The sequence below is a fragment of the Oncorhynchus clarkii genome, chromosome 18 (genome assembly GCF_045791955.1).
Source record: "Oncorhynchus clarkii lewisi isolate Uvic-CL-2024 chromosome 18, UVic_Ocla_1.0, whole genome shotgun sequence".
Taxonomy (NCBI): domain Eukaryota; kingdom Metazoa; phylum Chordata; class Actinopteri; order Salmoniformes; family Salmonidae; genus Oncorhynchus; species Oncorhynchus clarkii.
The window spans coordinates 30,807,014-30,819,515 of NC_092164.1; the positions used below are offsets into that span (position 1 = coordinate 30,807,014).

At 42.4% G+C, this 12,502-nt stretch overlaps 1 protein-coding gene across 1 annotated transcript; it reads right to left on the reverse strand.

Annotated features, from left to right (window-relative positions):
- Positions 1-2,356: 2,356 nt before the first annotated feature.
- LOC139373320 (dnaJ homolog subfamily C member 8-like) lies at positions 2,357-9,549 on the reverse strand. Its single transcript, XM_071113712.1, has 9 exons — positions 9,448-9,549; positions 8,164-8,265; positions 7,650-7,706; positions 6,814-6,880; positions 6,625-6,719; positions 6,315-6,386; positions 6,126-6,217; positions 4,566-4,641; positions 2,357-4,110 (listed from the first exon to the last, which is right to left on the reverse strand). The coding sequence occupies exons 1-9, from the start codon at positions 9,532-9,534 to the stop codon at positions 3,985-3,987; spliced, it is 774 nt and encodes a 257-aa protein (XP_070969813.1). The 5' UTR covers positions 9,535-9,549; the 3' UTR covers positions 2,357-3,984.
- Positions 9,550-12,502: the final 2,953 nt, after the last annotated feature.

Here is a 12,502-nt window from a genome sequence, read left to right on the forward strand (position 1 = left end):
AGCCTTATTCTAAAATGGATTGAATACATTTTTTCCCTCATCAATTACACACAATAGCTCATAATGTATTACTGCAAATGTATAAAAAAAACATACCTTTTGCTATGAGATTTGAAATTGAGCTCGGGTGCATCCTGTTTCCATTGATCATCCTTGATATTTCTACAAATTCAATTGATTGAACATGATTTGGAAAAGCACACATCTGTCTATATAAGGTCCCACATTTGACACTGCATGTCTGAGCAAAAACCAATCCGAGGTCTAAGGAATTGTCTGTAGAGCTCCAAGGCACACATCTGTGGAAGGGTACCAAAACATTTCTGCAGCATTGAAGGTCCCCAAGAACACAGTAGCCTCCGTCATTGTTAAATTGAAGAAGAGCTGGCCGCTCGTCCAAACTGAGCGATCGGGAGAAGGGTCTTGGTCAGGTAGGTGACCAGGAACCTGATGGTCACTCTGACAAGAGCTCCTCTGTGGAGATGGGAGAAACTTCCAGAAGGACAACCATCTCTGCAGCACTCCACCAATCAGGCCTTTATGGTAGAGTGGCCAAACGGAAGCCACTCCTCAGTACAAGGCACATAACAGCCTGCCAAAAGGCATCTAAAGGACTCAGACCATGAGAAACAAGGTTCTCTGGTCTGATGAAACCAAGATTGAACTCTGGCTAAATGCCAAGTGTCACGTCTGGAGGAAACCTGGCACCATTGCTACGGTGAAGCATGCATCATCATGCTGTGGGGATGTTTTTCAGGGACTGGGAGACTAGTCAGGATCGAGGGAAACATGAACGGAGCAAAGTACAGAGGTCCTTGTTGAAAACCTGTTCCAAAGCTCTTAGGACCTCAGAATTGGGCGAAGGTTCAACTTCCAACAGGACAACAACCCTAAGCACACAGCCAAGACAATGCAGGAGTGTCTTTGAATGTCCTTGTATGGCCCAGCCAGAGCCCAGACTTGAACCCGATCGAACATCTCTGGAGAGAGCTGAAAATAGCTGTGCAGCGATGCTCCCCATCCAACCTGGCAGAGCTTGAGAGGAATGGGAGAAACTCCCCAAATACAGGTGTGCCAAGCTTGTAGCGTCATACCCAAGAAGACTCGATGCTGTAATAGCTGCCCAAAGGTGCTTCAACAAAGTGCTGAGTAAATGGTGTGTGAACGTAAATATCACATTTACATAAGTATTCTAAAAACCTGTTTTTGCTTTATTTTGTGTATATTGATCAGGGGGAACGTAATACATTTTAGAATAAGACTAACGTAACAACGTGGGAAAAGTCAAGGGGTCTGAATACTTTCCGAATGCACTGCGTATCTGCTTGGGAGACTCTCACAATGCCACTGAAGCATCTCTAATGTTTCTGTATTGTGTTACTGTAGGAAACAGAAAGATTGTAGAGGTCCGTCAGGAGCCAGCACTTCCTCCCTAAGGTAATTCTGTGTCCTAACGTCACGTGTGACTGGTCATAATGACAGATGTAAGGCACTCGTTCAGTGGACACATATACCCATTTCATTTTGATGGACTAAAGGAGTTTGTGGATGAAACTTGGGAATCACAAGAGACATGAGTGTCAGTTCGATTAGAATGTATCTTCTTTACAAAGTGCTTACATGGCTACCATTGGCCAGGATTTTAGTATTAAAACTTACAAGAGACGGATCATTTAACCTTTTTTTTTATCCCCATGTAGAGTAAGACCAATGCCAAGAGCAACCAGAAAGCTGCGAAGAATGATTAGTTGTTGGTGCCTTCAAGGGGCTCAGTCTGAATGGGACAGGAGGCGCCCAGAGCTCTATGGCCTCTAGCGGGGACCAGTGTAAAGTAATGTGAGACAAAAGACAACTTGTATCTCCTGGCCTCTACTTCTTGGCTTTGTTCATGTGCGTGAAAGCCGGGCCGAAGCTACATATCTAGCACTTTAATCTGGTCCACCAGCAGGCTCTATGTTGACCTATATTTATGTGGTAACAAAAAATGACTGGGAATGAGGTTACCCTTGTGAGAAGTTGAAGACACTGAACTCTAGGAAAAACAACACTTGTGATGAGAAATGATAATGAAGCCAAAGTTGTAAAGGTAGACTCAGCGGTATGACAGATGCAGAAAGTAAACAGCATAGTGGGTCAATTCCCGCAACAACTAAGCGCGAAGCTCAACTCTGATGTTTTGGTCCAGTACCTACCACACTCTAATGGCATGAAGCAAAGCTGTGCGAGCTCATCTTGCATCTCCCTCATCTCAATATCTGCTGCTCGTGGCAATGTCATTTTTGCTGAGTCTACCTTTTAAGTTTGTTTAAAGATGAAGGGGTAAGTGCATTGGCATGCGCCTGTTATCGAGGTCTACTTTTTATTTTAATAATTTTGACAGTAACCCCCCAAAAAGAACTCCGACCTTGTGGGGGCTCAGAGAAACTGTTACGCCAGTGGGTAAGTGAATGTGAAGATGCATTTCAATTGCTTGATCTTTTCTTTGCCCCTGTAGCCGTGGAGATCACTGTCATTTAGTGCTGGTAGTCTGTTCTGTCTGTATTGTCATTCGCGCACTTGTTTTTATTTAACCTTTTTAACTAGGCAAGTCAGTTAAGAAAAATTCTTATTTACAATGGTGGCCTACCCCGGACCAATTTGCGCCGCTCTATGGGGCTCCCAATTATGGCCGGATGTGATACAGCCTGGATTAGAACCAGGGACTGTAGTGACGCCTCTTGCACAGATGCTGTGCCACTCGGGAGCCCAACCATTGTTAATGTTCTGCTTTAGACTAGAACATCCTCGATAGGTTTGTCATTGAACTGATTTACAACTTACGCACTTTAAGAAAATGTACTTTGTGTCAATTTGTCTGTCTGCCAAATGGAATTGATTGTCTTTAATGTTGCATGAGCATAAACTGGCAAATCTCTTAGGTAATCTGAGTGATCAAGTTATACATTTCCAATTTAAGAATATATTGGACATAGTGTAACAATTAGAGTTAAACTGACAGACTAGGCCCTGGCTTTCTGTGGTACTGTAGATTGAGTGCAACACTGCTGCAATTAAACACTTGATATGAAAACAGAATGGATGCACAATGCTACGGAAGAATACTGTTCTTATGACAAAGATGATGGCTTGAGGGTCACGAGCAATGGTAAATTGGGGTAACTAATTCCAATATAGGAATAGTAGTGGACTTTCTGGCTGTCCCAAATGACACCCTATTTAGTTTGTCTATTGCCCAGGATCCATATGGTTCTGGTCAAAAGTAGTGCTCTACATATGGAATAGGATGCCTTCTCTGTGTAGTGGAATCGACATTCTGATGAAGGCAAAGCAAGAGGGATACTTGCGGGACGTTGTCGCTACCTCGCTCGCCAACCAAAGTGCATGAATAGAGGAGTAAACTGAAGGGAGAATATTTGTGCACTCTCAGAAATAATAAAGAAGTATTTCTGAAATCTACTTCCATTGTCCTCCAAGAGCGGCTGGACCCCTTGTTTCACAGTAAGAGAAGAATTCCTTCATATGTTATAGGATCCTGTACCTATTTCCGAACACATACCAGGCAGTCGTTACCTGAGGATGTAATTGTTCTTACCTGAACCTAGACTGCGTTGTTACAAACAAGCTTTTATTTAAAGGTATATAAAAAAATACAGGCAAACTAAGGTGGTTACAGAAATGGAAGATTTCCTGTCATCTTTCCTACTTTAATTGAGGCCAGTCAGTGATGCTCTCATGGAGGTTGCACGTCACAATTATATACATTAAAAAACAAGCACAAAAGTACATTTCTCAGGACGGTGGATGCACTGTCAAGAGTAAGAATAATGGGTCAAGTCTCGATTCTCCACCCTTCTTCCGAAGTGTGCACTTCCAGACTTCCTCGCATGGATTTTTACAATGGTGGAAACTCTTCGGCCAATGCTTTTAAACATGATGTGGAGTGTGTGTTGGGTAGTATCCTTAACCATCACACCTCAACAGACATCACTCTCTCTGCTCCATCTTGACTTTAGGAGGCTTCAAGAACGACCGGGGTTTCTTCTCTTTTTTAGCTTTGCCTTTGCCTGCCTGGAAACTCCTCCAACTATCCACTCGGCCATCCCTTGTTTCCTTGTGACAAAAAATGTAAGGTATAGTCAGCGATGCATGAAGAAAACAGCAATATCGGGCCGACTTCTACAACAACTGACTTTACCCTGCTGCTGGTGGTGGTAACGCCATATCCCTGAATCTCAGTTTAAACAACTGAAGAGCCAGCAGCTACTTTTCTTAACTAGGCAAGTCAGTTAAGAACAAATTCTTATTTTACAATGATGGCCTACCCCAGCCAAAACCTCCCCTAACCCGGACGACGCTAGGTCAATTGTGCGCCGCCCTATGGGACTCCCGATCACGGCCGGTTATGATACAGCCCGTGATCAAACCAGGGTCTGATGCAGTGCCTTAGACCGCTGCGCCACAGGTACTCCGTCCCTCCTCATCCCAGCTTCTTTTGTGAGATGTTAATCGTTTACTGCTTAATGTCATTTTCACTCAAATGTAATTACAACCTTTTTTCAACATACCTCAAAGTTCTTCTGCCATTCCCTCTCTCGCTTAGCTTTCTCTGCCGTCTCAATCTCTTCCTCTCTTGCCCTTTTCCTGAGGAGAAAAATGACACGAAACATTGAATGGTATTCCCTCCTTATGGCCACCAAAAGAAGACCAAAGACATGAGGGCCATGTATTCCTATAATTCATGTATTAAGCAATTACACTGAGCGTTCTGTGCTGATGTGTTCTGTATTTCACCAACGATATACAGTGGGGCAAAAAAAAGTATTTAGTCAGCCACCAATTGTGCAAGTTCTCCCACTTAAGATGAGATGCCTGTAATTTATCATAGGTACACTTCAACAGACAAAATGATAAAAGAAAATCCAGAAAATCATGGTGGAAAATAAGTATTTGGTCAATAACAAAAGTTTCTCAATACTTTGTTATATACCTTTTGTTGGCAATGACAAAGGTCAAACATTTTCTGTAAGTCTTCACAAGGTTTTCACACACTGTTGCTGGTATTTTGGCCCATTCCTCTATGCAGATCTCTAGAGCAGTGATGTTTGCTGGGCAATGCAGACTTTCAACTCCCTCCAAAGATGTCCTATGGGGTTGAGATCTGGAGACTGGCTAGGCAACTCCAGGACCTTAATGCTTCTTACGAAGCCACTCCTTCGTTGCCAGGGCGGTGTGTTTGGAATCATTGTCATGCTGAAAGACCCAGCCACGTTTCATCGTCAATGCCCTTGCTGATGGAAGGAGGTTTTCACTCAAAATCTCACGATACATGGCCCCATTCATTCTTTCCTTTACACGGATCAGTCGTCCTGGTCCCTTAGCAGAAAAACAGCCCCAAAGCATGATGTTTCCACCCCCCATGCTTCACAGTAGGTATGGTGTTCTTTGGATGCAACTCAGCATTCTTTGTCCTCCAAACACGACGAGTTGAGTTTTTACCAAAAAGTTCTATTTTGGTTTCATCTGACCATATGACATTGTCCCAATCTTCTTCTGGATCATTCAAATGCTCTCTAGCAAACTTCAGACGGGCCTGGACATGTACTGGCTTAGGGGGACACGTCTGGCACTGCAGGATTTGAGTCCCTGGCGGCGCAGTGTGTTACTGATGGTAGGCTTTGTTACTTTGGTCCCAACTCTCTGCAGGTCATTCACTAGGAGTTTGGAGTGTGACTGTTTGAGGTTGTGGACAGGTGTCTTTTATACTAATAACAAGTTCAAACAGGTGCCATTAATACAGGTAACGAGTGGAGGACAGAGGAGCCTCTTAAAGAAGAAGTTACAGGTCTGTGAGAGCCAGAAATCTTGCTTGTTTGTAGGTGACCAAATACTTATTTTCCACCATAATTTGCAAATAAATACATTTAAAATCCTACAATGTGATTTTCTGGAATTATTTTTCTCATCGTCTGTCATAGTTGAAGTGTACCTATGATGAAAATTACAGGCCTCTCATCTTTTTAAGTGGGAGAACTTGCACAATTGGTGGCTGACTAAATACTTCCCCCTCCACTGTACCTCCAAACGCTTCATGTACAATATTCAGTTAATTGAAATGGCACTGTTACCGTTCATGCATGTCCTTGGCTTCCCTCTCCTTCCTCTTGATTTCAAGCTCTGCAAACAACTTCATAGTCTGCTTGTACACCGCCTGTCTGAACTGAGAGAAAAGTGGTTTCCTTAGTAAAATAACAATAAGCCCAATATCAAAACAGCCTTACATCTGTTACAAGTTCAATTTTACCACTTGTCAATACCATTTCTGGGTCATCCTCCTCCACGAATTGAGGCTTCCCATCCTTCTTCAGCTGTTTCTTCTTCTCTTTCATCTGTTGCAATAAAAGATGCCACAGCACAACATTTTTACTGCAATACATGAACTTCAACTGTAATAGTAGCATCACTATTAATACAGTTGTACAGTAAATATACGTCCCAAATTGCACCCTATTCCCTTTATAGTGCTGGCAGTGGTCAAAAGTAGTACAATATAAAGGGAATAGGGTGCCATTTGGGAAGCTCCCAAATGAGACGTATGAACAGAGGGACCAGCGGTCAGTTACTTACATTATGCTCAACATATTCCCTTCCTGCTTGGATTACATCAACTGCCCTCTTCTTCTGTTCTGGTTCCAGCAGGTTTTTGTATGCCTTGTCCACAGCTAGAAATACAGTGGTATTGGGGGTTGATAAGAACTCTTTGAATGTATTAGGCTAACTGATGTAGACATATTGTGCCTGCAATCATATTTCTACCTTCAAAGGCTAGTTGTGCTCTGTCTGGATCATCCTGGTTCTTGTCTGGATGGACCAAGATGGACAACTGAAATGGAAAGAGTAGATATTACTGCACTGTCGGAGCTAGAAACAAGCATTTCGCTACACCCGCAATAACATCTGCTAAACACGTATGTGACCAATATCATTACATTTACTTTGAGACAAAGGTTAATTCATTTGTGTGTTTCAGGACAAACACTTTTGGATTCTTATCCACTGCCATCCACCTCTAAAAAAACTATAATCGGCAGCTATATCGATAATCTGTGACCTTTGCCTCCCTAAAAACGATATCGGACCCAAAACTCCCATATCGGTCAGTCTTTACTTCGGACATCCCGAGCTAACAAGGTACAAATCTGTTGTTCTGCCCCAGGCAGTTAACCCACTGTTCCTAGGCCGTCATTGAAAATAAGAATTTGTTCTTAACTGACTTGCCTAGTTAAATAAAGGTAAAATAAAAAAATTGCACGCACGAGGGGAAAAAGCAATGTTTTTGCAATATCTATCGCAAACGGACGTGGTTGTTTCACCACTAAGGTTTACAGTTAAGATGGGCAATCTAAACTATGAAATAGACAGTATGTAAATCAACCAGTACAAATAAATAAAAGCAGCAGTGATGGTAGTGAGTGTCAGAGTGCATGTATGGAATGGGTGTAAAGAGTCCAAGCAAATAGTCTCTTAATAGGGTGCAGGTGGACACCTAGGGTAGGCTGTTCAACAGTGGTATGGCCTGGAAGCTGTCAAGGAATCTGTTGGTCCAAGATGGGATACTCCGGTACCTTCTGTCAGAGATGTAGCATACCTACCGCTCTGAATCTCTTCTTCAACTCCTCATCTGTTGCCTCTGGATCGATTTGTAACACCTGCAATTGAAATTAGGCATTTCACTAGAAGCAAAGTTGACACTGCATAGCCTAAGCAACACAGATGAGGCTGTCAGTAAAATACCAATTTACATCAAGCGATCCAAACCTCTTGACAAAGTCGCTGGTGTTGGACAAAGAATGTTACACCACGCCTTTCCCTTTGAGAAACACACTCTTGCACTTTACCATATTGCCCAGACAATGGTCACACAACGTTAACGCCATTTAACTTTGACACCATTCCAGCACATTCAGCAAGTATATCAAACGGGTTGAATACTGCAACGATGCGTCGGTCAGCACAACACCTAAGCCATTATGCCAAGAGGCCTGAACCTCTTGATGAAGTGGCTGGTGTTGTACTAAGGACCCTTCAATGCAGTTCTACATATCAATCTTGTCACAATAATAATAGATCAACTACAGTTGCATGTGACAGGAACTAGCCACTTACCTCAAAGGGGTTTAAATTGAAGTAGGACGACCCAGGTCTGAGCAGCCTGTCTATTTGCTGCTTCGAGGTTAGCACAGAGTCTCTTTTCTCTATCTGCTTTACCTGTTGGACAAAGTAATGTCATATTAGTTAAGGTCACAGAAGTTCACTCATGATCATTTACATAATCTTGATCCTTCTCACTGGCCAGCTGGCGTAGCATTATACCGCAGGCCTCATGAGTCCGCTTGGGGAAGGTTGGATAGATGGAACTGAGCATGTTTACATTCATTCCAGAGCACTAGCCAGCAGATCCAACCTGCTTTCTTACAGCTGCACTAGGGTCTGACAGGCTTCCTGTGTAGATTAATGCTGTGTTTACATGGTATGAGGTAGACGGCAAACTGGATGTCATTGTTTTCAATGCGAGCACAACGGTAAATGCCATCTGCCACTATGGTAGATGGGACTTGCCGCCAGAGTTAAAATATTTTGCCATCCCCCATAATGTTGTTTTTCTTCCAGATGTTGATTTGCAACGCTGGCTTGCTTTGCCCTCAGTCTTTCTTGTCCCACTATGCAGACTGGTATGACAGCTTTTGCATACCTTGTCTAAACCCAGCATAAAACACCACGTACCGAGATTAACACCTCAATCACACCGACAGCGTCATTGCGTTTTGGTACACCAGAAGAACATTAATTTCTAATGTAATGCTGCATTTGCCTTGCAGCATTGCGTTGCAGAGGCAGTACGTTCTACATTTTCCAATACATATTTTTCCCTGGCTCTGCAGTGCCTTCTACACAGGAATCCTGTAAGACCCAAGTACAGCTGTAAACAAGCGGGTCGGATCTTCTGGCTAGCTAGAGCAAGTATTGTAATAAAGCCTTCTGACGAATACACTGGGGGCGTATCCATAAGTGAAATACCGAAACTGATACTTGAAAGACTACAGATCAAATACAACCATTCACCACGTTAAAAAAGCAAACACAATTTCTCTACACATACAAAACAAAATAGCAGTTTACCAAACTTTATGCGTATTAGGATCACTGAGAATTGTTCTGGCGAATCAACACCACAGCTGTTAGTGTTAGCAATTGCTAGCTAGCACATATACACACACCGTGTTATGCGAGCAAACGTAAGCTAGCTCGCGTCAGCTACTGAGCTAGCTAACGTTAGCCTCTCGAGCTTTTTAACCAGCAGGTGCTTAAAGGCCTCTTACAAATCCAGAGCATTAATGGTCGGAATTATTCAACACCTTAAATAGCATATATTTCCTAAATGTATCATACCTCTGTATAGAAATGATTGAACAAATCATCCGGACCACTCTGGGCAGAGGGCTCTCCTCCAGCAGCCGCCATCTCGGCTTCATTCATCTGACGTCACAATATCCACTATCACGTGACTGAATGCAGTTTTTTGCGCGCATGTGCACATACCTACTCATTTAAGGGTTTTTCTTTATTTTTAACTATTTTCTACATTCTCTTCATTATGATTCTACATCAATGGCCCACCACACCTCCAGTCTATTTGACTAAGGAGTGATGGGAGTGCTGCAACAGATGACCTGGCCTCCACAATCACCCGACCTCAACCCAACTGAGATGGTTTGGGATAAATTGGACCGCAGAGTGAAGGGATAGCAGCCAACAAGTGCTCAGCATATGTCGGAACCCCTTCAAGACTGGTAGAAAAGCATTCCAGGTGAAGCTGGTTGAAATAATGCCAAGAGTGTGCAAAACTGTCATCAAGGTAAAGGGTGGCTACTTTGAAGAATCTCAAATATAAAATATATTTTGATTTGTTTAACACTTTTTGGGTTCCTACATGATTCCATGTGTTACTTCATAGTTGTGATGTCTTCACTATTATTCTACAATGTAGAAAATAGTAAAAATAAATAAAAACCCTTAAATGAGTAAGTGTGTCCAAACTTTTAACTGGTACTGTATATAAACATAGGGGCCTTCAATAAACATTACGGGCCGTTTCCCAGACATATTAAACCTAGTCCTGGACTAAAAAAGGTTTTAATATGGAATCGCCATTGAGAAAGCTTTTTAGTTCTGGACTAACCTTAATCTGTGCACGGGAAACCAGACCTACATGTCAATAAAATATATAATACATAAAGATTTGTGATCGCTAATAGTACAGGTCAGGTTTCATGTTCCAAACCATTCAATAAACTGCATAAAACATAGCTAGTTGATGTAAAAGCCTCACTGTAAAATGGGAAATACTTTGGATTTTTTTTTTTTTAAGGCAAGGAATATATATTTTGGTGCTGAAAAACTATTTGGGTGTTCAAAAATATACCACATTTCCCACGATGACCATTTTCTACCGATGCACAGAAAAAGCAGTTTCCTATCGGATATATCTAAGTATCTGCCCGTGCATGGAAAGGGAGCTCTCGTCAGTTTCGGAGCCCGTGAATCTTCCTCCACGCTACACTCCATGAACAACATCGTCGAGGTTGGTGAATCCTGTACAGGGCAGTCAGTCAACAGCTGCATGATCACCTACTGAAGCCTTGGTGAAACAGCTACTGCATGTCCACAGTGCACTGCAGCAGAGGCGGCAGCGGTTGACATAAAAAGTACTATCTCAATCATTGTTGCAAGTTATATTCATTTTTCTTCAATATTAATTATGCTGATGTGTATCATCTACTACTGATACTGTATGGAGAAATATCTTATAAAGCCCCATACAAATTATGAAACCTATTGGTCAGTCACCTGGTTTTGATTCATCTTGATGATTGTTTGGCCACAACCAGAGCAAAGGTGACACTGGGCCACTCATGAAGTGTCCAGAACATGGCATCACAGCAAGCGCCATGGACAGATGGGTCCCAAAACTACATTCCAACTTCGGATCACGCCATATCCGATAGTGTCCTCAATTGATGAGGTCGGTGTATGCTCATGAGAAACCAGTTGGTAAATGTAGATTTAAGAGAAATGACACAACCTCAACCCCTATTGTAATGTAATGCTAGGTAAGTGATTCACATTTTAGTCATTGGGCAGATGCTCTTATACAGAGCAACTTACGAGTTGCGAGTGCATACATTTTTTTGTACTGGTCCCCCATGGGAATCGAACGCAAGCACCATGCTCTACCAACTAAGCCACACAGGCCCCGTGTTATTAAGGAGTACATGTTCAATCGAAAAGGGCACTGTCACTTTTTTGCAAAGTCGTATCCCACCTTTCACATACATCAACACCAGTCTTTAAATCCCGAAGTATAACAAGAGTCAATTTACTTCAAAAATAAAATAGGTCTGCCTAAATGGTCAAAGCAAAACATGGTCCAACTTTCCTCTCATATTTAATTTGTCTGCTAGGGTCCAGCAGCCTGTGTCCAGCAGGCTGTCTTCAGGGTGACAGGTGGAGGAGCGACAGTGGGTGGTGACAGTGCCAGCCCCGGGCGGCTCTCTTGGCCTACTCCAGAGTCTCTAGGCGCTGGATGGCCTCCCTCACCCGTGCAGCCAGGCTCTCCTTAAGGTCCAGGCCTTGATGTAGCTGCTTAGACAGGGAGTCTGCCTCTAACCACTTCTGCATAGGTATGTGGACACATCAAAATCAACAGAATAATCAGTGCAACTGTCCAAAAGAAAATATGTAAAATAAAGATTTTATATTGAAGAAATTAAATATTATTTTCACCTTCCATTCTATGACATTAGAGACAAGAGGTATGGGGACAGGAAGATCAACGTAGTAGAGTAGCCATGGAGTCTTTTCATCAGCCTGGGCTCGCAAATATGCCAAGAGTTCATCAGGGGAGGTGTCTTTGTCCACTGTGGCCCAGGCTGAAAGTTTGGGGGAAATAACAGAGGTCTCCTTAGGGGGAGAGCTGTAAAAGGGCCACAGAGAAAGCCATCTCAACCAATATCAGACATTCCTGTGAAACAAAGCACAAGTTCAGCAACACCTCAATAGAATCTTTAAAAAATATATATGGAATGCTAGGTTATCAATGGAATCCTACTAGAATATTATAGGCAAATATCAGTGAATGATTGACATCACATCTCAGAGCATCTTCAATGGATTTACTTATAAAATAATGTAATATAAATTAAGGGCTCTGATTTCAAATGTTATAGATGAATAATACACAACAGAATAGAATTGGAACAAATGACACCTTACCCATAAGTCTACTCCATTTGTATAAGCCCAACCTAACTGGTCCACAGGTAGGACAGGGTGAGGGCTAGCTTGAGGGCAGCTCCCCTACACTCTGGTGACAGAAGCAACATATAACACACAACTCTTATTAAATAGCATCATTTGAATATACCTTTGATTAGACATTAATACA